The sequence below is a fragment of the Gymnoscopelus microlampas genome, assembly GCF_963454915.1.
Source record: "Gymnoscopelus microlampas genome assembly, chromosome: 15".
Classification (NCBI taxonomy): Eukaryota; Metazoa; Chordata; class Actinopteri; order Myctophiformes; family Myctophidae; genus Gymnoscopelus; species Gymnoscopelus microlampas.
Window position 1 is genome coordinate 9,570,607 of NC_139952.1, and position 25,813 is coordinate 9,596,419.

At 41.5% G+C, this 25,813-nt stretch overlaps 1 protein-coding gene across 1 annotated transcript in view; it reads left to right on the plus strand.

Annotated features, from left to right (window-relative positions):
• Window positions 1-1,250: 1,250 nt before the first annotated feature.
• Window positions 1,251-25,813, plus strand: part of LOC311061637 (uncharacterized protein) — a gene marked incomplete at its 3' end in the record, with an annotated part of 39,905 nt that continues 15,342 nt past the window's right edge. Inside the window, exons 1-6 of the mRNA XM_084080328.1 lie at window positions 1,251-1,352; window positions 21,463-21,635; window positions 21,910-22,382; window positions 22,557-24,216; window positions 24,529-24,795; window positions 24,984-25,418. Coding sequence (XP_083936454.1) covers window positions 22,043-22,382; window positions 22,557-24,216; window positions 24,529-24,795; window positions 24,984-25,418 — 2,702 coding nt within the window. The 5' untranslated portion in view covers window positions 1,251-1,352; window positions 21,463-21,635; window positions 21,910-22,042. The remainder of the gene's footprint in view (window positions 1,353-21,462; window positions 21,636-21,909; window positions 22,383-22,556; window positions 24,217-24,528; window positions 24,796-24,983; window positions 25,419-25,813) is intronic.

A 25,813-nucleotide genomic window follows, 5' to 3' on the forward strand; every position in this document is an offset into this window, starting at 1 on the left:
GCGCTGAGACTGGAAAGTGGCGATAACGTTGCATACGCAACCAACTCAGCGCCAGGTGTAAAAACCTGGCTGGCGAGTGAGTATTCGAACAAGCAACGTTGAATCCCTGTATAACCACTGCCTGAGACAACGCAAATGTATCGTGTAAATGCACAGTGAACTGGTCTAGATCTCTATAATTGCAGGCGGAGAGAAAGAAGAGAGAAGACGAAGACGACTGGCCTCAAACCCTTTCCCATCTTACCCCCATATATGGACATGCAGCACTACCCCTGAACAAACCGTGTTGAGTATCTTGAAGCACTTTATTGGCACAGCACTTTACTTGAAAAGTATTTGTTGCACAGAAACCCCCCATGCTAAGGAACCCTTGTGATTAAGCCCCGCGTAATTTGCACAACTTTATAATTTATTTTATAGTTGTTGTGTAGATTAATTGTGTTTTGTATGTTTATATAGGTTTTATTAGTATAGTGTTTATTTGATTGTTTTTAAGGCACAGAAGCCAATGTATTAGGGACCCAATAAATATGACTTACCTTTTTTTGATACACTGTATTCGTGTCCAGTTTCTTAAAGGGATATTCTCATGCCAGTGTTGTATTCTCAAAACCAAAAGTATTGAAACTTACCAGTTAACCTCGAACCTGTGAAAGCCTGAAGAAGAAGTTAAAGTGTATTCAAAGGGGACTTCCCTCTATAACAAAAGTGGCGTAGTCGACAAACAATTAGTTCAGATAGGACTCACAGTAATTACGCACCCAGCACTTTATTGTGCATTTATATTTTATTGTTGTGAGTTTTATTCTGGATTATTTATTAAAGGAGAAGAGTGCAATAGTACAAACAAATTGCAAGTCAAATGTGATACAATTTCGGCCCTGTTCACATATATATACACACACACACACACACACACACACACACACACACACACACACACACACACACACACACACACACACACACACACACACACACACACACACACACACACACACATATATATACACACAAACTTTCAAAACAGTCTTTGCCTCGTTGAGTAATTAAATGATATGCTTTATAAGACTAAAGAGAAGTCAAAGTGTCTATGGGGAAATACACAGTCAGTGACAGGCCCTCGACCTAATGGTACGATCCAGGATGCTCCATTTTATGTAGCAATGGTGTCATCTAGCGGATATCAATAGGACTTACAACTATTGGAGGTAAATATAGGTAGGTATAGGTCACTCCCCGTGGAAGAAGAAGAGACTTTTGTTTCGATCTCTCTCTTTTACTTGGAACGTCTGAAAGAAGCAGATCATCGTCATTATCACTTGAATACCAGCGTCTCTGAAAAGCATCTGGTAAGCTGCTGTGTTTATATTAATCCTTCGTATTATGTTAATAATAACTATGATTCACTTTTAGTCTTTTCTTTTTTCAAAAGTTATCAAGTTCACCACATTGACGTAGGCTACCTGTCATGCCATGTTGGCTTTGTGTTGTTGAGGGTGGTGTCAGTCAGGGACAGGGTGGGGTGAGGTGAGGTCCACAACTTTTTTGACCCCAAAGACCAACCACTGTGACATTTACAAGTGATTTACATAGCTTTATATTGTGAGTTTTTGTTCAGGGGGCTTCCCGCCACTGTTATATAGTAAACAGAAGGTACATTTTCAGGGCGGTTTACCAATTATTTGTGAAATTTGAAGTGATGAAACAAAAACAAAAAAGCAGACACTATATGACATTTAAGCTTAAGGCAATAAGATAAGCCTATATGTTCTCCGCCGCGCCGCGTTCGAGTCACAACCTGCTCCGAGTATGAAGCAGCAGCCACAACTGAACTAGCCCTGAAACATGACTGGCATACCGTGACATGGAACCGATTGTTCCTGGTTTTCGATTTTTTTTTACATTTACAACTCTCACATGTACATAAACTATTTCAAATATAAAGTGCTTACCACTGAGCCACGGATGTTACAAGCTGGGCCGGCCCACGATAACTACCCGTATCTCCCGTATTGTTCAATAAAAAGCATTTTAATCCGATCGGCGGCCATTTTCTATTTAAAAAAATAATAATAATTGTAATGTATCAGAGTGCAATACTCCCCCCAACCGGTAGTGTCGCTTAGTTGAAAGCAGCCGAGAACATTTGGAGAAAATGGCCGGCGATCGGATTAAAAAGCTTTTTATTGAACAATACGGAATATACAGGTACTTAGACCTATGCCGGCTCAACTTGTTACATCCGTGGCATGGGGGTCAGTACTTTATATTTGAAATCTGAACGTTTATGTACATGTGAGAGTTGTTGTAAATGTAAAACAATCGAAAACCAGGAACAAACGGTTCCATGACGCTTGTGACAGACTAGCTCCATAGGTATCAAGAAGACTCACCTCAAAACCAACTCACCTCAGAGGTAGGAATACTCACCCCGGAAGACTCACCTCAGAGGTAGGAATACTCACCCCCAAGATTTTCGGGGGGTAGGAACACTCACCCCATGACCTGAGAAAACTCACCTCGGAAGACTCACCTCAGAGGTAGGAATACTCACCCCAATGTTTAAAAAAAGGTAGATCTACCGGCTTGTGAGCTTTCCATGTTCACAGAATGCTTTCATAATGTGAGCTTTCCATTTTCACAGAATGCTTTCATAATGATGTTTAATCCATATCTGGATTAATCCATATCTGGATTAAATTCTTTCTTTGAAGGTATAGAATTAATAAAGTGCTTTAAATAGTGCTTTAAATACAAGGTAGATTTCATCAGAAAAGGTAAAAAGGTAGATCTACCGGCTTGTGAGCTTTCCATTTTCACAGAATGCTTTCATAATGTGAGCTTTCCATTTTCACAGAATGAATGAAAGGTAGATTTCATCAGAAAAGTGAACAAGGAATGCAAATAGCAAATAGCATGGGCATTTGCTATGTGTCTCCAGCTCCACACCTTGCCCCATCCACCTATTAGATATCAAACAATGAATCATTAAGTGGAATGGGATATTAGTGTTAAGTGGTCAACCCCCCTCCTCCCCTTCACTCCTGTGCCCCCATCAAACAAACAAACAAACAAACAAAGGTAGGAACCCAGAGAAATGAACATTCCAATGTCAATGTATGTTGTTAAATTACATTTAGCTAATTAAAGTGCTTTAAATACAAGGTAGATTTCATCAGAAAAGTGAACATTCCAATGTGTATAATGCAAACAAATACTTACTTAACAAAGAAAAATGAAGAAAAACTCCAGTGAAGGTAAAACACAGGTATAATGTTTTGTTTTCTGTGTGAACACATTTGTGAGAAAAGCTTTTGTAAGCATTATTGAACTTTAGTTACTTTAGTTACTATTAGATATACATTTCACTATTGTAAGCATTATTGAACTTTAGTTACTATTAGATATACATTTCACTATAGTAAGCATTATTGAACTTTAGTTACTATTAGATATACATTTCACTATTGTAAAACATGCATTAAACACTTTTCCCTATTTTTACCTAGGATATTTAGTTACCTACTACTTTGCTGGTATAAATGATAACAGCATAGAACATTGCATTGCACACATGCATTGTTTGAGAACTTTAGTTTTTAGAAATATTACTTTTGGTACATTTTGATGCCTTACTCTTTGTGTGTGTGTGTGTGTGTGTGTGTGTGTGTGTGTGTGTGTGTGTGTGTGTGTATTTTAAACACAAATATATCATTGAACAACATAATTTGGTAATTCTATACCTTCAAAGACAGAATTTAATCCAGTATGGATTAAACGTGTCTCATTATGAAAGCATTCTGTGAAAAAGGAAAGCTCACAAGCCGGTAGATGTGCCTTTTTTAAACATAAAGACTTGGTGTAGAGGGGAAAGGTTAAACCCACCCACAAAACAAAAACTCACTGTACATTACACCATTGAGTTTTTCTGGGTGAGTTTTCCTACCCCCGGGGTGAGTGTTCCTACCCCCGGGGTGAGTGTTCCGAGGTGAGTTTTCTCAGGTCCTGAGGTGAGTTTACCCACCCCCCGGGGTGACTGTTCCTACCCCCGAGGTGAGTATTCCTTTTTCAGTTGAGGTGAGTTTGTCTTGAGGTGAGTCTTCTTGTATTCGCTCCATAAAGAACCTCTCACTCCGCTATTATCAGCTCCGAGATGAGGTTCTATGTGGTTCTCATACGGGATCGGTCGAACGTCCGCCAAGCTCCGCTGTTTACCCTTTTGTATACATCGTATCCCAAAACTAATGGTAGATTCCAAACCTCACGGATGTTTAAGGTTTGGACCGGAGCATAATATTTAAGGTCTGGAGCGAAACTACCCGTTTAAATCGCTTATTTAGTCCGCCGGTGGCCATGTTTCCCATTGTAGCCAAACCAGGAGCAGTACTGGCAGCGGACGTAGGGGGGTTTTCCGGGTTGAATGGGAAACATGGCCACAGGCTGACTAAATAAGCGATTTAAACGGGTAGTTTCGCTCCAGACCTAAAATATTATGCTCCGGTCCAAACCTTAAACATCCGTGAGGTTTGGAATCTACCATTAGTTTTGGGATACGGTGTATACAAAAGGGTAAACAGCGGAGCCTTGGCGGACGTTCGACCGATCCCGGATGAGAACCACATAGAGCCTCATCTCGGAGCTGTATAGCGGAGTGAGAGGTTCTTTATGGAGCTAGTGACAGACGAGCGTCATGTGAACCATGGCTACAGCCACACAATATTCCTCCATGTTCAATGCCATTGTCCGGTGTGACCTTAACCTTTGGCTACGATCACACCAGACTGTGTTTCTGCCTATGTGATATTAGTACAAAGTTAAACTTTGTACTATATCACATAGAAACAAGTCCTCCTATACTAATTAGTCTAGGGTGGTATATTTTACACTATGGTACAAATCATTATCATCCCTATCAGTACAAGGGTGGTGTATTTTAGAAGCATGTTGATCAGCCAAACTGTTGAGGATTCAACAATGTTTTCCCCAAAAGACATAGAGAGAACAATTGACTGATCTTAGTCTATCAACACGAGTACCCCCATTATTATCATCATTATCATTTTCCTCTGCATTTTCCTCTGATGAATACAGAAAAAATATTCTTTTGACATTTACATAATAACTTATTTTTGGTCAATACGTTCACTTGAAGTTCCTTAAATGATTGAATGAAATTACATTTTCCACTGATAACACATTTTTCTGGGGACCCCCTGGAACCCCTTCAAGGACCCCTGAGGGTCCCCACTTTGAGAACCACTGCTCTACAGTAACTGGAATAGTGGGCACCTGAGAACTCTGGGCACCATTATTTATTTATTTAATAGCCTAATTGATATTATAATAATTAATGGGGGTGGGGGGGGATACAAAATAATAATAATAATAATAATAATAATAATACTAACTAGAAAAAGTGCTCCTCGGAGCACAACTCTCCGCTGTTGGGAATGTTGGGAATGTTCTATCTGTATAAGTGTCCTATCCGTCCTGTCTGTATAAGTGTCCTATCCCTCCTGTCTGTATAAGTGTCCTATCCGTCCTGTCTATGTAAGTGTCCTATCCGTCCTGTCTGTGTAAGTGTCCTATCCGTCCTGTCTGTGTAAGTGTCCTATCCAATTGTTACAGTATCCGCCATTTCTCAACCATTTCGTGATTGTTCCTGTCTTACCTCACTCTTACCAGACTTGTGTTGGGAATGTTGGGAATGTTCTAATTCTTATGTTCTAACTGTCCTATCCATCCTGTCTGTATAAGTGTCCGATCCGTCCTGTCTGTATAAGTGTCCTATCCGTCTGTATAAGTGTCCTATCCGTCTTGTCTGTATAAGTGTCCTATCCGTCCTGTCTATGTAAGTGTCCTATCCCTCCTGTCTGTGTAAGTGTCCTATCCCTCCTGTCTGTATAAGTGTCCTATCCGTCCTGTCTGTATACTGTAGGTGTCCTATCCGTCCTGTCTGTATACTGTAAGTGTCCTATCCGTCCTGTCTGTGTAAGTGTCATATCCCTCCTGTCTATGTAAGTGTCCTATCCGTCCTGTCTGTGTAAGTGTTCTATCCGTCCTGTCTGTATAAGTGTCCTATCCGTCCTGTCTGTATAAGTGTCCTATCCGTCCTGTCTGTATAAGTGTCCTATCCGTCCTGTCTGTATAAGTGTCCTATCCGTCCTGTCTGTGTACTGTAAGTGTCCTATCCGTCTGTGTAAGTGTCATATCCCTCCTGTCTATATAAGTGTCCTATCTGTCCTATCTGCCAATTATGTATCAGCCATGCAGCCATTTCGTGATGGTTCCTGTCTTACCTCACTTTGACAGTGGCAAAGACACTGTCAAAGTGATGCCATGTATTTATACAGTATTTCACCGTATTGTCACGTGTCACGTGAGGCTTGACCAATCGGTGTGTCATATTTAGAAAGTGAAAACAAAACTCTCCTACGGAGAGTAACTACGGAGAGTAATGAAGATGTAGATCATTATAATATTTTAATGACATTTAAAGGAGGAGTTCACCCAAAACATGACTTATTTTGTATCAATTACACACCCCATGAAGCCTTGATTTCATGGATTTATTTTTGTTTTTGTGGCATTCCTAAGACAATAATTTGATGACCGTGTGTATTTCCGGTAGGAGACACAAATAATCTACTTTGTGTCTCCTACCGGATACATTAGCCGATAGGAGACGGGAATCAAATTATTAGCTTAGGAATGCGACAAAAACAAAAAAGAATCCATGGATTCAAGTCTTCATAGGGTGTGCAATTGATAGAAAATAAATACATTTTTTGGGCCTCCTTAAGGCCTAATATTTCTACAGTTGCTACAAACAAACCTGTGGATAGCCAATCATTTTGGTCATAAACAAGAAGTTGAAGGCAGTAACGTTGACCGGGCCAGATTCTTAAGTCACAACAATAATGAAATGTGGAGCTATTTCTGGCCCCTCTTTATACTGCTTACCTGGCAAGAGAACCGGTTTGACGGGGAAACCGGTTTTTAATGGCCACCCATTAACAATTCCGCCGAATGCAAATAAGCCCGATTTGAAAACAAAGGTGACTTTCTGTGGTTGGCTACAACAGAATAGGGTGAGTGGCTGCTAATGTTGTTATGCTGATTTTTTCCCCCTGGGGGAGCAGGGTTTTACAGACCGGGCCATGGCCTCGTTGGCCCCAATGAGTGTACGCCTCTGGTTGAAGGGTAGGTCTGATAATGATGCACCGTGCATGTTCAAATCATTGATACTTCCAAAGCATGCATGCATTTATTCATTTATTTGCATAGATACGTTTTGGGAAACATAGCCAATTTTAACATTGAGGTGCCCACAATGTTTAGGTGACTCAACCTGTATTCCTCTACACTAACATACTCTGAACAGAGAGAATGTTCTGTTTTCTATGTCAACTGTACATGCAGTGTGAGCATTTTATTGTCATATCAGACCTGGAATTTTGTCATTTTAGGGGCAAGGCTACTTGCCTTTGGTGTTGTACATTTTATGAGGGCACGGAGGACAAATGCCAGCAGGAAGGCCATCAAATAAATCAAATTATTTCAATTCCACATAAATAATGAATGGAAATGATCCATATATTTTACAATACATAGTATAACTAAGAGTGAAATGTATAACATAATGCTGTTTATTTCACAAAATAATGTATTGGTATTTACAAATCGTCAATATTTGTAGAAACTAGTTCCTAGAGTCAAAGTTAATACAGTCTCAGCAGTGCACTAATTCATTTGTTCTCAAAGGGGGTCTGGGGACCCCCCTTGGGGTCCTTGGAGGGGTACCAAGGAGTCCCCAGCAAAATGAGTTAATACAGCGTCACAAGCATTTTAACTACTTTATCCATATTTTATACTTTGGCTATTAAAAAATAGCAAAATAGCAGCAAAATATACAAGCTCATAGCGCATCACTTCGTCCCGCTCTATGAGCTTGTAGATCTGCTATTTTTGAAAGACCTTGAAAATTTGTGCAAATCTTTGAATTATGTATATTTTTTAAGCGAACATTTTGAACTCAATTCATTGCTTCTGGAGGTCCCTGGCACAAAATAGTTTTCAGATGGGGGTCTGCCAAATACATGTAGGCTACATATAAATTTGGGGGTCCTTGAGAACCACTGGACTAATCAGTTCACGAGTCAATGGACTCTTTTGAAGTTGGGCATGGGGCCTATATGACAGAAGCAGAAACAGAAAGTCAGTGATGTCTAAAAAAACAAGATAAAAACCCACATTGTCAGGAAAGAAGCAGAGGAGAAAACAGTAAAGTCAGCTAGGGCAGTGTGGGCGGGGCATCGAGGCCACTGTGGCCTCATGCAGGGCAGGTCACGTTTTGAGGGGCAGAAGGCCAACCTGATGGACCATGACCTTCATGGCCTCCACGAAATTCCTGCCCTGGTCATTTAGGACCAACGTCGCGTCACCAAAAGTTCGCCACGCCCCCTTTTCGACGCTACAGCCCGTGAGGGGTCAGACTGTACATAGAGAGGCGCTTAAGACTAGAGAGTGATGGTGGTTTGTTTTAGTAAACATTAACTTCTTTGCCGACTACATAGTGATCAGTTCACACTGCACATGTGTGGCTGGTCTATGAGAAAGCTGTTCACATGTCGCAGCCCTCCTCTTCAAGATTGAATACAGTGTGAGGCTAACAATGTAATCAAGAGACGTAGTATGGCTTGGATCTCAGCTGTACCATACAAAGATTTAACGTTCAACAACCTGCCCATGTACAGCCGTGTTTGTTCACGTCATTTTCTCAAAGGTACATTTTTACCAAAAACATGAAACTGCTATTTTGTCTCTGCTAACTAAAAGTAACTAGGTAATACAACTAGGGTGGTCCAGAGTGTTAAGTGACTGTTTTTAGCGGTGCCAACCGCTCTACACTTGGCTTTGTCCGTATGAGTGTCCGTCCGTCCGTATGTTATGTCCATGAGCACGGGACTTTAAACAGCTATAACTCCAGTTTGCAGCATGCCACCAAGTCCACATTTGGTATGTGGACTTAGACCACCAATAGGCACCAGCGTGAATTGATGAAGTTATCAAAGAGGGGTCCAGGGACCCCCAGCGCCCGTATGAGCACGGATGAGCACAGGATTTTAAACAGCTATAACTCCAGTTTGCAGCATGCCACCAAGTCCACATTTGGTATGTGGACTTAGACCACCAATAGGCACGAGCATGAATTGATGAAGTTATCAAAGAGGGTTCCAGGGACCCCCAGCACCCGTATGAGCACGGGATGAGCACAGGATTTTAAACAGCTATAACTCCAGTTTGCAGCATGCCACCAAGTCCACATTTGGTATGTGGACTTAGACCACCAATAGGCACGAGCATGAATTGATGAAGTTATCAAAGAGGGGTCCAGGGACCCCCAGCGCCCGTATGAGCACGGGATGAGCACGGGATTTTAAACAGCTATAACTCCAGTTTGCAGCATGCCACCAAGTCCACATTTGGTATGTGGACTTAGACCACCAATAGGGACCAGCATGAATTGCTGAAGCCCGAACCCTCTGTCTTCCCATTGGCTGGCCTTCAAACAGCCATAACTCAAGTTCGCAGCATGCTACGGAGTCCAAATTTTGTACATGGACTAAAAGCAGCAATAGGGACGAACTGTAATTACTTAAGCCCCGCCCCCTCTGTCTGCCCATTGGCTGGGCTTTAAACAGCCATCATTCCAGTTTGCAGCATGCTAACAAGTACAAATTTGGTAAGTGGACTCCGACCACCAATAGGGACGAACTGAAATGAGTTAAGCCCCGCCCCAAAGGCACCGCTTCCTTCACACAGGGTGTGATTTTTTCCCTCTCTACCGATCTGACAGGCGGGCTGCTCTGCTCATAGACCGAACATTCCACAACCGTGCGAGGTCTCCAACTTTAATAAAAATAAACTATTTCACTATTCACCGAAACAAAGGCAGATTTGTGTTGTTGAAAGTTTCGGTGAGTAGCGAAATAGCTTTGTTTATGTTTTATGTAAGTTGGAGACCTCGCACGGTAGTGTAATGTTCGGTCTATGAGCAGAGCAGCCCGCCTGTCATAGCCTGTCATGGACTATCCTAGGCTACCCTAGCCTAGTTGCATTACCTAGTAAGGGCAGGTACACACTGCAGGACATTTGGTCCGATATTGCTGTCGCCGACCTTTTTAGGTGCTCGCCGACAAAACCTCCCGATTTGACGCAGATCGGCCTTTGATCGGCGAGATAATGCTCGCTGTGTGTGAAAGGCTCCACGACACGATGTGGCCGCGATTATCCGCTCTGCGACGGCTTTCCGACCGTTTTCAGATAACTAAACTGTTAGATATTCAGATGTGTCCCAGACATAGACCGGTGGGATTTCTGAAATATGTGATTGTTAGAGGCATTTGGGGGTAAAAGTCGGGAACAAGGCCATTTTACATAATTCAAGGGTGCTGAATCAGAAAAACACGGTTCCCAAGCAAAATTCTTAGTGCTTAACCTCCTAATTTGCATATCAAAATGGCTGCCGATTTTGAAGTATTTCTTAAACAACTCTATAACAAAGCAAGCAAATCTGACAAATAAAGTGTATATATTTATGTTCTGAGGGTCATACAATGTGTGGAAGATATTTGTAATGTAATAAATGTAAATAAATGTAAATAAATATGCAAATTAGAGGCCACCATTACATAAAATGATGTACCGTAGTACTCAAACGGTGCAAAAGGTGCATCCCCCTTATTTTGTTCCTAATTATCTGTATTTTTGCCATCCTTAGGACATCTAAAATACATACTTTTTCCCCATGCTAAATGTTTAGTTTTTGACCTTCTAATCTGCATATCTGAATGGATGCCAAATTGGCAAATTCGCACCTTTTTATCTTCAATAACTCTGTGGCCAGGCAAGCAAAATTGACAAATGAAGTGTCTACAGTTTCTACAATGTGAGTAAAGAATTTGTAAGTAATATAATATGATAATATAATATAATATAATAATCAGCCTACTCCGAAATATGCAAAATAGCGGCCCCCATAACAGATAACGGTTTAGTACTCTAAAGATACTGTATTGGCCATTGTTGAACGAAAGTCTAGACACTAGACCACATTCATACAAGGAGGTTGATCATCACTCCGTTGCTGACATGCACACGTGGCTGTGCATTGTAACGCATATTTCCGGCATTTGCAACGAAGTGTTGTGCATTGCTTATGGCATGCACATGAAATCATTTCTATAGGCTATACTAGCATGGAACAGGTTGGACTAGGCTAGAGTAGGTTGTACTAGGTTGTACTAGACTCTAATACTCTCTATTAGGCTTTACTAGTCCCTTGTCAGCCCTGTAGATACTCAGACCATAGGGACTAACCACTGTGTACACAGGCCATAGCTTGTGTGTGCACGAGCAATAGCTTTGCATGAACCTTTGTAGACCATAGTACAGATCTGCCTTGTACAGCCTAATATAGCCTAGTACAGCCTAGCAAAGCCTACTAGAGATTAAAAAATCACACCCTGTGTGAAGGTAGCGGTGCCTTTGATACATTTTGTCATCGATATGTGTTTATAATGTGTTTATAGCCATGTGTCGCGTGAAGCTTGACCAATCACTTTGTTGACGCACCTGACCAATCAGAACGTTGACGCACACAGACAAAGTCAGGTATAGAGCGGCTAGAGCCGCTAAAAAGCCTATTAGAGACCAGTAGAGTACTGTACAGCCTAGTACATCCAAGACTAGTCCAGCCTTTTGGGAGAACAGACTAGGGGAGGGTGGTATAGGCTATACTAGCATGGAACAGGCCGGACTAGGCTAGACTAAGTTGTAATAGGCTGTACTAGACTCTAATAGGCTCTATTAGGCTGTACTAGGCTCTTGTCCGCCCTGTAGATCCTCAACCCATAGGGACTAACCACTGTGTACACGGGTAATAGCTTGTGTGTGCACGAGAAATTGTTTTGCATGAACATTTGTAGGCCAAAGTACAGATCTGCCTTGCACAGCCTAATAGAGCCTAGTACAGCCTAGCACAGCCTACTAGAGCTTAAAACAGCCTATTATAGACCAGTAGAGTCTAGTATAGTACAACCTAGTACACCCATGACTAGTCCAGCCTTTTGGGAGAACAGAATAGGGGAGGGGGTACAAGGCTATGCTAGGACTGATAAGGCTGGACTAGGATAGATTAGGCTGTACTAGGCTGTACTAGACTATACTAGGCTCTATTAGGCTGTGCTAGGCTCTTGTCAGCCCTGTAGATACTCAGACTATTGGGACTAACCACTGTGAACACGGGCAATAGCTTGTGTGTGCACGAGCAATAGTTTTGCATGAACCTTTGTAGACCATAGTACAGATCTGCCTTGTACAGCCTAATATAGCATTGTACAGACCAGCACAGCCTACTGGAATTTAAAACAGTATATTAGAGACCAGTAGAGACTACAACATCAAAGCCTAGTACACCCAGGTCTAGCCTAGTCCAGCCTTTTGATGGAACAGACTAGGGGACGGCGATATAGGCTATACTAGCATGGAACAGACTGGACTAGTTAAGACTAGGTTGTACTAGGCTCTATTAGGTTGTACTAGGCTGTGCTAGTCCCTTGTCAGCCCTGTAGATACTCAGACCATTGGGATTAACCACTGTGTACACGGGCAATAGTTTGTGTGTGCACCACCAATAGTTTTGCATGAACATTTGTAGGCCAAAGTAAAGTACTGCCTTCTATAGCCTAATAAAGCCAAGTACAGCCTAGCAAAGCCTGCTAGAGCTGAAAACAGACTATTAGAGCCCAGCAGAGTCTAGTACAGTAAAGCCTAGTACACCCAGGTCTAGCCTAGTCCTAGGACTAGGCAGTAATAGGCTGGACTAGGCTGTACTAGGCAGGGCCCATCGGGGGTGGGGGGGGACACAAGCCTGTATGGCAATCAACTGAAAAGTTAGGCTACATAGCTTAAACAATGTCAGCCTTTCCTGTTGGCCGTCTAAGCGCATCTAGGAAGTTTCATAGGTTTTCGATGCTGGGAATTGGAGTTATGGCTGTTTAAAGCCCAGCCAATAGGAACACAGAGGGACGGGGCTTAATACATTTCAGCTAGTCCCTGTTGGCCGTCTAAGTGTACCTATAGCCATCCCCATCCCACTCTATATAGTTGTGTTGAAAGTAGTTTGTGTTCAGTTATCAGTACCAGTTCTGTGGCTCTAACTCATTCTGGGGGTGAGTTATACATGGGGGCAATTTATTTTTTGGTCATCAGGGGCCAAATGTACCAGGATTTTTACATGATCTAAATATGTATTTTAGATGTCTTAAGGATGGTGAACATACAGATAAGTAGAAATAAAATAAAATAAGGGGGATGCGGATGGATCACTTTAAGTACGAAACCGTTTTCTGTAATAGTGGCCTCTAATTTGCATATTTATTTACATTATTTACATTTATTTACATATATTACATTATAAATACCTTCCACACATTGTCTGACCCTCAGAATATAAATATATACACTTTATTTGTCAGATTTGATTGCTTTGTTATAGAGTTATTTAAGAAATACTTCAAAATCGGCAGCCATTTTAATATGCAAATTAGGAGGTTAAGCACTAAGAATTTTGCTTGGGAACCGTGTTTTTCTGATTCAGCACCCTTGAATTATGTAAAATGGCCTTGTTCCCAACTTTTACCCCCAAATGCCTCTAACCTCCTTATAGAAGGCCTTTTTTCTGAAATCCCTCCTGTCTAACAGGACAACAGACAATATCGTACAGTATGAAAGGAGCTGCGATCACCTTGCGAGGAGATGTACGCTACAGCCAATGAGAGCACATTACAGTCACCGTGGCTATGGAAGGTCGGTGGACCTGACCACAACAAACACCCCCCCCCCGCATAGTTACCGTCCAGTCCTGTATTAAGTTAAACATCATTATAAAACAGAATGAGAGTGAGCGAGCGTGCTCAAAGGGGGCTGTTTATTTGAGACTATTGCACAGAGAGAGAGAGAAAGACACAGAGAGCGAGCGATGTGTGTGTGTGTGTGTGTGTGTGTGTGTGTGTGTGTGTGTGTGTGTGTGTGTGTGTGTGTGTGTGTGTGTGTGTGTGTGTGTGTGTGTGTGTGTGTGTGTGTGTGTGTGTGGTGTGTGTGTGTGTGTGTGTGTGTGTCGTTGTATGTGAGTGTTGCCAGATTTTGAGAGAGAAATAAGCAACCAGGTTTGTGAAAACAAGGCCAAGAAAAGGAACTACACTTTCAAGAAACTTTACAGAAAAACAATCCCAAAGTCGCTTATAATAAGCGGACATGGCAACTCTGTCATTGACCGCTTCTGTGCTCTTGACGAGAGAGAGAGAGAGAGAGAGAGAGAGAGAGAGAGAGAGAGAGAGAGAGAGAGAGAGAGAGAGAGAGAGAGAGAGAGAGAGAGAGAGAGAGAGAGAGAGAGAGAGAGAGAGAGAGAGAGAGAGAGAGAGAGAGAGAGAGAGAGAGAGAGAGAGAGAGAGAGAGAGAGAGAGAGAGAGAGAGAGAGAGAGAGAGAGAGAGAGAGAGAGAGAGAGAGAGAGAGAGAGAGAGAGAGGCATATCACGGGATACGTCGATTAAAATGAATTGGAATAAACACAAATGTATGTATTGGGTCTGACTCTGGAGATAGCATCCTAGTGAACTATCCTACAGTGTGTCAGCCCTTGTCGGGGATCAATCGTGTTGTGAAGACCACAACGATATTATGACAGACGATTTCAAGAAATAAACTCCTGCAATGTGTAATGCTTCAGGATCAGATGACTCCAGTCTCCAGTTAACAGAGACAAAATAGCAGTTTCATGTTTTTGGTAAAAAAAAACTCACCATTGTGACTGAGTAAAAAAATAACACGGTCGGGTCACTGTTTACAAGCTGTTTATGTACCCTCCGGCCCCAACCCTCCGGCCCCAAAAATGGCCACCGCTACCAAGTTACACATATAACGCCCCTAAAGTTCTGGTCCTAGAACCCATAAGAGAAGATTCTTTGTTATTGATTAGATTAAGTACAGACTTCTCTCTCTCTCTCTCTCTCTCTCTCTCTCTCTCTCTCTCTCTCTCTCTCTCTCTCTCTCTCTCTCTCTCTCTCTCTCTCTCTCTCTCTCTCTGTGGTGGTTAAGATTTCACCTCTAAAGTAGAAGACAGAACAGAACATAACAACATTCTGAAAGAATGTTAGTTATCTAATGCTATAAGTGACATGTGGTAGCCTACTGTATGTCACCAGGCTTCCTGCATCCTGTGGAAAGCCTGGTTTCATTGTGAAATAACCAGTGTGATCCGATATAGAGACTGCTTTCCATATCCGGTACTTTACAAACACACATACATAGACGTACCATTTCCGTATCCGCCCTAGACCCAGAACGGATCAGCAACATGCAAAGAGACTTGATCCCAGTGAGTCTACTCTCTGCAGTTTACTGTAAATCATGTTACTTAACAACACAGGGGAAGTTGGATGGGGTGAAGTTTTCTTTAGGATGTGGGCTCCTTTAATCCTTTAGTATAGTATTTTACACCGGACTTTGTTTCTGTCTATCAACACGGATGCCCTCATTAGCGTTATTTCATTATCCTTATCTGTATTGTTATAAGTTAGGGTAGAAGGGTGGTGTATTTTTTTCATCAGCATGATTACTGTATCTGTGACACATTCTGAAACAAAGTTTCCATAAGCATTATAAGATCTGAGATCAGTTGAGCTCTGACACTCCCGATACCATTTCTTCTTTTGAGTGTTTTTCCACTGATGAAAATGTAATTCTCAAAAGTCCCTCTTTTGACATTTACAGAACAAGTTATTGTTGGTCAGTTATGGATCTCACCAATTAATAGTACATTTACAAGTTATTGAATCACATGTTCATTTATTCATTTACTTATTCAGTCTTTGCACTCCTTCTGACTAAAATGCCAAGGGTTGTGCATGTTGTGAAGGGGGTAGAGAACAGCACTAGAGTAGTAGAGGATGTGGGCACAGTGGGGGCTGTACGTCATGTTTAGTGATGAGAAATGAATGAAATGACAGATATGAAACCTTCAACATGACCACAACCCTGCCTTGTACAGAACACCTGCCTCTCTGCAGCCACCATGTCTGCACATACTCTGAACAGAGAGAATGTTCTGCTTTCTATGTGAACTGTAGATGCAGTGTGTACAATATTTAAAGAAAAGTGGAAAATGTTTTTGAAACATTTTAACAACACAAATATTGTATGGCACAAAAGTCTTTTCAGATGGGGGTCTGTGGCCAAATACATATAATTTGGGGTCCTTGACATGAAAAAGTGTGAGAACCACTGATCTATGCATTTTAGAACATGGCCTCAGTTGAAAGTAGATAATAGACAGTGTTACTGTAGCTCCATACAGGGTGCATTTCTCCATTCCGACATGTCGCCTTTCCGACGTTGACGAACCCTATACCTAACCCTAACCCTAACCCTAACCGCACGCGGAAGCCACTAGTCGGAGTGGTGAGATGTCGGAATGGAGAGTGAACACCCTCCATACAGTATGCTGCCCTGTGAAGCTAGACAGGGCCTCATCTACTGTATGTAGCCTATTGACAAAAACTAAAACTGTGCTATTGGATGCAAATTAATATAAATAGTCAGTTATGGTAATATATTCATATATAAGTTATATATTATTGCTTTTGCGACACACACACACAAACACACACACACACACACACACACACACACACACACACACACACACACACACACACACACACACACACACACACACACATGTTTTCACTATGCCACTTGTTTCACCTTTGTAAATACATGAGTGCGTCCTGAAGAGCCTCAACATATTTTTGGACAGTGTACAAGCTTCTGTTGATTCCACCATAAAACATCACAACATGAACATCACTAGTCTAGCATAATGCAAATCCTTACATCTTGAGATATTAGTGTATGCTGTTGCATGTACTGTATGCTTACTATGCTCTTCCGAGGCCAAAATGATGCAAACCAGGCAGTGTTACCATGTCAGCTTATTATCAGCGACTTTGTGCTTGTTTTTCTGTAAGGTTTCTTGTAAATATTGGTAGTTTTTTTTGGGCTGGTTTGTAGAGTGCATTTGCTTATTTGGGCATGTTTGCTAATTTTGTTAAACCAGTGGTTCTTAAACACTTTTCATGGCAAGGACCCCCGATTAATAATTATGTATTTGTCTGCAGACCTCCTCCCATCTGAAAATATTTCGTGCCAGGGACTCCCCCATTCTTCTGCCTACACATACGTCATGTCCTAGTATGAGCAAATAGGGGAAGGGGATCAACGCCACGTGATTCCCTTGTTTGACCCGGCAAAAACGTGTATGTGTGTCTCAAAGAATATGATTCTTGGCAGAATCGGGAAAGTTTAGAATATTTGCCGGTCCGGTAATTTTTTTTCCACAAGATCAGTGGTTGTTGCAATTACCTGCACTACAATACTTCACCATATGTGGCGTTATGACGAAATAAACCCATTAAATTTAACAATGTAACCTGGTTGCTTATTTCTCTCGCAAAATCTGACAACACTGAATATGCGCTAAACAGCTAAAGAGACATTGAAAGCACCTGGCTCGCTGATAACAAAACATCATTACACCTGGGTAAAACTGAATCCATTCTCTTTGGGTCCAAAATAAACCTCTGCGAGGGCGATGGCTTCACAGTAAAAGTGTGTGACAACAAGAAAAGAGGAAATTACCTACCTGGGTTGTATTTTAGAGGCAAATCTTTCCAGTGAAAAAATGGCAACTAAAGTCATCAAAAAAGTGAACCATAGAACAAGATTTATCACTGGTCTGTAGGAAGGACATTGAGGACTCAATGTCCTCAATGTATGCTCCTGCTCAATGAAACTCCTCCAATGTCAGGCTACTGCTTGGCCTCACACCTTCAACTCACACCTTCAACTCATCTAACCCCTGCTCATTTTGCTAGGGTGGGATGGCTCAGGGTAGAGCACAGAGTACAGCAACTTGCAATGGTTGTATGACTTTTTACCGTCTATGATATGCGGGTCAATTTTGACCCTTAACACCACAGATGTCAATATTTTTAATAATATTAAAACATTTTAAAGTAAAAAAAAAAACATTTTTTTATGGAAGTGTGTTCTAATATTAGTGTATTATAGCTGGATAACATCATTATCCATTGTCTTCATTATAGGAAATGTAATGAGTGAATTTCTGACATTTTTATAATTGAAAACGAGATATATTGAAAGATGAAACACTAACCCAAATATTATTTTTAAAAGTGTTTACATGAATGCATAACAAGTCAGCTATGAGGTGGGAGAAAAAATACATTAAAATAAATATGTTTTGAGTATTTTGGGCTTAGTTAAATCACGGGTCAAATTTGACCCGCTAACACCAAAAGTGTATGCAGGTTTCTTTCTTTTTTTTCTTTTATCCCACGATTTTGTAACCCTTTTTTTCACCCGGAGCCAATTTTCTAAGTGATCCTGGGCACTACACTCCCCCCACCAGGCTAGGGAGCCCAGGGCCGAGCTCATGCCTCCTTCAATGCATGAGAGCCAACTGACCTTCTTGTCACCTGACAGGGGGGAGTTTCCCTGGCAGGCGCCCCGGCTGACCAGGGGGAGGCAGTATAGTGACCAGGATTACTGCATGTTTTTGTGAGGGTATTGGGAGCATAGACTGTATAAATGAGATGGACAAACCCACTCCGCTGCTTTCTACAGACCGAAAATGAAGCCGATTGTTCCGCCATCTTTCAATACGCGTCAGAATGAGACCAGACCATTATTGGTTGGGTAGCTTGTCAATCAAGAGTGGGGGGCGGGGAATGAATGCTATTGGTTGTGTAGCTTGTCAATCAAATCATCCCGCCCCTCCTAGAGAATAGCCTACTTTATCGTCAATTTTATAATAAATAGGACCATAATTTAGCAAAACGCATATCCTGATGATTGAAAGGAGACTTCAAACTAGCGACTGGAAGCATATAGAATTTATGACGATTTTTATTACAGTAAGAAAATCTAGTCTAAAGTTTGTCAAAAAACCCATTCACTTGCGTAAATAAATAAATTCTTTCTGACACCGCAGGTCGGCGCAGGGTAAAACAGCGCCACTCTGGCCATTTTGTCGGCCTCATCGTAAATATCTAAGACTTGCCCCTTGATTGGGAGACACGGGGAGAACATGCGAACTCCACACAGTGTATGCAGGTTTCTAACACAATGCAAGGGTTAAAGTACCAAAAGTAAAAGTAGTCATTATACAAAATCTCCCATTTCAAGTTTTCAAATGTATACAAATCTTTTGAAAATAGCAGATCTACAAGCTCACAATGCGTTAAATTGTGATTCGTGACGTATTGTGAGCTTGTAGATCGGCTATTTTCAAATGCCGATATAGGGCTGTAGTGGTTACTGTATGTTTTGTAATAATAATCAAAATCTACATAAAGTTTTCAAATAATAGTAATGGAGTAAATGTACAATGTTTGCCTCTGAGATGTGGTGGAGTAGAAGTAAAAATATTGGAAATTGGAAATACTCGATTAAAGTACAAATGCCTCAAAATTGTACTTGAGTACAGTACTTGAGTACACGTACTTAGTTACTCACCTCTGTAATTTAATCATGAATCCCAGGACCATTATCCATTCTCTTTTGGACTCCTACAGACTACGGTACTTAACAGGTCACACTTACTGTAGACCATTGGTATGCAGGAGTCGGCAGCTTAGCTTTGTAAAAGGTGGCTACAACAGAAAATGTACATGCACCAAGTGCCGTTCGCATAGTATCGACAGAGGTGAGGGACCGCGAATGTTGTTGTTATGTTGATTTTTTCTTGTTTTTCCTGGCGAATCTCGCCCACGAGTTTGAGCAGCTGGACTGGGCACAATCTTTACTGCCTGGGCAGCTGCCCTCATGATGCGACGCCCCTGCAGCGCAGGTGATTCTTCATTATGTAGATTTACCGGGAGATCGGACATTTAACCCTTCCTTATTTCTCTCGTAAAATCTGGCAACACTGACTCCAGGCCCGATCATATTGATGTCCTTTGCTAAGCTGTCGTCGCTTTTGCTGGGTCAATGACTTGCGTCCACTTGCAGCCAGTCTCCTTACGTTATGTTAACTTATGTAGCTAGTAGTTAGCTAGCCCACTAAAGGCTCCAAGCGACTCGCTTCGGCGTGCCTCACCTCTTCAGCCTTGAAGGCCTCACTGTTGACGCGCCTGTCTTTTTGTCAAGTGAAGTAAAAAGTAGGGATGGGATTGTTAATTTGTATTGATACCATTACTGCTTTACGATGAGTCATTGTCTATTGATATTTCTATTATTTGGTGGAAAGACAAGACGACTGTCACGATATCGCCGCGGACAGAGAGGTGGATCCAAACGCAGGACGCGACACAGATTAACGTTGAAAATAATGGTACTTTACTTGAAGTTTAAGGTTACAAAACAAGGTCACCTCTTGCAGGAGGGAAACAGAACGGAAACAGAAACAACACCGAAACAATGGTTATCAACCAGCAAAAGGCCACCGGCTGGAAAGTCTTAAGTAGCCAACATAAGTCATTAGCCCAAGGGCTTGCAGCCGGGCGTGCTGCGGGTCCAAGCTCACACACAGGCCAAAATCAGAGTCAGAGAGGAGGAAGGGGGCGGGGCCGAAACCCCGCACCGTGACAACGACAAGGAATTCTTAACAGAACTGTATTGAATTGTATTGCAAATTGTTGTCTCCGCCAGGCCGATAGGCATGGCGAGAGAGTATGTTTTACCCCCCGTCCGTCCGTGTGTCCGTCCGTGTGTCCGTCCTGTCCGTCCGTTAGCAGCTAATCCGCTAGTCTGTTTTGAACAAAATGCCTCAAATCATGAACGCAGCTTGCGATTTCCATGAAATTTCACAGGCACATTTCTATTAGGCTGAGGAAGAATTGCCACCCTTTTCACATTGGCCTGTTATAACGCCACCAGCAGGTCTAATTTTGCAAAGCACATTTTTGGAACAAAATGCCTCAAATAATGAACGCAGTGTCCGATTGCAGTGAAAAGCCCTTGAACAAATGGCACCCTTTTCACATTGGCCTATTATAGCGTCACCAGGAGGCCACAATAACGTACCTGACCTGGCGGAGACCTGTGCTCCGAGGAGCACTTTTTCTAGTTTGTATTGATTTGAACCCAGAAGGTCTCCCCTCCCCGAACCGAGTTTTTGAGAATCATGATTCTCTATTCTTCTGTTCAGCATTTGATTCCAGTGCTCTAATAGTTGGTTTTAGGTGTTTTTTTCTTTTTACTGTTCTAACCAGATTTCTATATCCACCAAGTATCATTTACTGTGACTTGTCAAATGTTTGTATCGTACAGAAAAAAACACTAAAACTCAGTATTCATTAACCTCTTTTGCTTTAGATTATTTAGTTATAGATCTTGTGGAGCTGAGGGAGGAGGTATAGTTGTCAGCAGTGGCTGTCCCCTCAACAACAGACTTGGTCCCACCTGAGGACACTGGCTTCACTGTCCCAGCAGAATGACCTCACCCAGTTAGAGAGCCAGCTGGACACAACCACCTTGGAGAAAGACAGGTTAGTTTGACATGGAAAACTACTTCATGTAGTTTTATTTTATTTAGCAGATTTAAGCATTGCTTATTGTAACTCTTTGATGTTGGATGTATGTCTGATGTGCAATATTATCATTGTAAGTGAAGCATGTATCTACTGTACTAAGGGTGGCAGAAATGTTTAGATGCTGTATGGCGGATGATGCCTTGTGCACATTTTGTGCATATTGTGCATATTTTGTCAATTTGTCAATAGATATTCTTGTGCATATTTTGTCAATATGTTTACATTTCAGTATTTTACACAACTGATGAAGAAAACATCAATGGACAAAAGCATTGAATCATCATTATTAACACAAATGCCAATTTAAAAAAATATAGCCTATGGACTGGAGTTAGTATAGCCTGCAACGAGTACAAATTAACATGGCGAGTACAAGTCAGTCAGCTCGGGAATACCTCCAGAACGCCAGAACCCACCTGGTGAATGGGGGACTACAGAACCTTTCTATTATCGTGGAGAATCTGCATCAGCGAAGAGTGTTCGGTGAGGAGGAAGTCAGTGACATACAGACAGAGGCTACTGACTTTAATAAAACAAGAACAATACTGGACAGGGTAACAAACAAAGGGGAGAAAGCCTGCTATGAATTGCTAAAGATCATTGACATAACGAGGAGGAGGACCTTAAATATCGACCTACACAATTGGATCACCTGCTTTTCTTTCGGAGATGATGTGGAAATGGATATAGACTATTCTAAAGGTATGTAAAAGGACAAATACGGTATTGGACACTGATATGGTGATTATGTTTTGTATTATGAACCCAGAAGTTATAAGAGCATTCAAAGATAAAACCATAATTCAACAATAATGGTGTAGGTATTTTAGTCAGTTCACAGATGATTTATCCACTTGCTATTATTTTTTATTTTAGGTTCAACACCATGCCACAAATACCAGGCAAAGTTAAAGAAAAAAGCTCTTAAACTATCAGAAGATGTGTGGAAACAAAGCAAGCGGTTTCTACAAAAGGATAAGCATTTAGATCTGTCTTTCACTCCACTGGTATTGGACATGCAAGAAAATGAAACTCCACCATATAAAATAATAAAAATCAAGAACAAAAAATGCAAGAAAACCCGCCCTAAAAAAATGAAGACCTACATTCCTGAGGATATCCAGAGACTATCTGTAGATGACATACTCAAAACACATAAGAACAGAATTCTCCTGGTTGGTAAGACTGGAATTGGAAAGACAACAGTTGCACATCAAATGCTGAAAATCTGGGGAGAAAGTGACAACAAGGACCTAGATTACATGTTCTATTTTGATATGAGAAAACTGTCCTGCATTACAAATCCCATGAGTTTGGAGGATCTTCTTTTTAAAACGTTTAGTATGCCTGATGAAGGAAAAGAAGAGGTCCTGGAGGACATAAAGAATAATTCTGACAATGTCACTATCATTTTTGATGGACTCACATGTGTCCCCTCAGTGATAGAGGCAATTCTTAATGGGGAACAGCTTCCTGAGGCAAAGATCGTTATCACATGCAGACCAGAGGTTGAGTCAGAGGTTGAGTCAGAGGTTGAGTCAGACTTCCTATTAGACTGGGCTTCTCTCAGACTGGAGGTGAAAGGCTTCAGCACAAAGTCCATCAGAGAATACTTAGCTAACATGTTGAACGCTGCGCAGTTGAGCAGCGTTGTGAAAAACCTGGAGTTGTTCAGTCTTTGTCATGTCCCAGTATATGCATTGATGGTGGTTGCCTGCTTTTCCTTTACAAACTCTATGGCACCTCAAGAACGATGCACAGTAACTGAAATATACCTCAACACTCTTCGTGGATGCATTCAAAAGCACAGTGGCAAAACAAAAGATAGTCTAAACAAGTATATCAGAGACAACAGTGAAACAATATTTGCTTTGACGCAGGCTGCTTTTCAGGCAACTCAAGAGAAATCTGTGAACATAAAAACGCTGTCTGGTGACAGCTGTGTTTATTCAGCCTTCCTGAACACACTTCATGTTCAAGTTCAACCCACAGAATGGGAAAAATATTCTGCATTTCTCCACTACACTTTACAGGAGTTTTTCGCAGGGTTGTGGATTTTGAAGAATCCTGACAAAATAACTGATCTTCTGCAACAGTGCTGCACTGATGAGATGAAGCACATGAAACATGTGATCCCTTTCTTGTGTGGTTTGAGTGGCGAGAAAAATCATGAAAAGTTAAAATGTCTGGTTCCAGATCAGCAGTTGAAGGACATATCTAAGACTTTCACTAGAGAAGTGATAAGCAAATTCCTACGAAATCAAGATCAGGATGACACTGATGACAGCAACATAATGTTCTTATGCCAATGCTTGTATGAATCTCAGTCCACTGAGGCCTGTCTTCACTTTCTGGAGAAACTGGATTATTGCCTTGATTTGAGCAAAGACAATCTTGATCCTCACCATTACTGTGCTGTGTCCTTTGTAATCAGTCAGTCCCAACAGAGAAAGCTAAAGCTTAAACTGAAGGACACTGTATCAGAACAAGGACTGAGATCAATACTTGGCTGCCTGGAAAATATCCAATTAGATGGGTGAGCATGTATTCTGATTTTCACTCTATATTCTATAGTTTATCTAATTAGGTTGTTACCGTAGCACTCATACTGTACATTAGTTCGTTTTTTGTTTAGTTTTTAAGGGACCACATTTTTCATAAATCTGTAGATGTTACTTCAAAAGGATCTGGATGCAAACTTTAAATCTAGCAATTCTATCAACTGTTATAGAACCCTACAGGTAGTGCAACATTAACTGTGAAGTAACAAATATGGCCCTACTGTAATGTTACATGATTTTTAATTAAGGAGGGAAAGGTCTCACTTCAGGAAAACCTTTTCTTCCAGGTGTGACACCTTGAAAAGCCAGCTCTGGGAGGCTTTACTTCTCAGTGAGGAGGAGAAGGACTACAGCGGCTTACTTCGCTTTGGTGGAAATGAGTTGCACCTCCCAGTCAGTTGTGGTAAAAGACAAGTGTTTGAAAGAGCAGTAGAGGTCATGCAGAACAGTCCTTTGAGGGTTCACCTCTGCCTCCTCTGGGACAGGAAGACCACTGCCTGTCAAGATCTGAGATGGACCCTGTTGGAGTCTCTGCCTCATATCGGCAGACTCAGGTGTGTGATTTAGTGTAATGTTGATAATTTATTATTTTCTTATAGGATTCAAATTGTATAACTTCCCATTTGCTGCTTGAATTACTGATCTTTGAAACAGTCATGTTCTTTAGAAAAAAATTCTGAAATACGTTACAAAAACTTCCACAAATGTGTTGTGTGATGTTTGTTTGAATACTGCAATTAAGTTTCAGAGACGCATCCAGAGTTGTAGACTCACCGGTTCAGGAACAATTCCCTGGATTACTGGACGGGGAAGAAAAGAAGCTCTTACTAGATTTGTGCCTGGAGGCTGCAATTAATAAGAGGGAAGTCTTTCAGAGTTCAGTGAATACACTCCTGTCATTGTTCTCTGTTTACACTACGAGATATGACATTCTGCTTGATCTTTACCAACATTTCAGCAGTAAAGGAAATAAACATGTTCTTCCAATTCTGAAGCCACTTTACCCCCCAGCTCCTACAGTCTGGTCCATAGACCTCTCAGAGAGAAAGGCCTCTGTCTTCCTAGAATGCTTGAAACTCCAACCAGAGAAGAAAATAATTGAGTTAACAGGCTGGCCAGATGAAGAGAGTGAAGTGAAGACTTTCCTTCAGTGTCTACCCTACATTTCAAAGCTGAGGTAACTGACATGTTGTATATTGAATAAGTTTACTCAATGAAAAAAATACTGAAAAAAACGCCAAACTTTAATTCTGCCTATGAGGGCGGATACTGCCAATGCTTTTCAATGGGAACAGAGCTTTTTTTTTTTTTTTGCAGAAATCCGCAAATGGCAACAAACCACTCCGTTCCCATTGAAAAGCATTGGCAGTATCCGCCCTCATAGGTAAAATTCCAGTTCGGTGTGACCACACAGGGCACGGTCACACCAAACTATGTCTGCCGGCTGATAAACTCAGGTTGTGCGCGGCCGACAGCAGCCAGCTCATTCTAAAAAATGGAGTAGCTTGCGCCGCCTTCTGTCCCAATAACCAGTGAGTGACGCACCTGTCACTCACTTTCAGGACCCTCCCC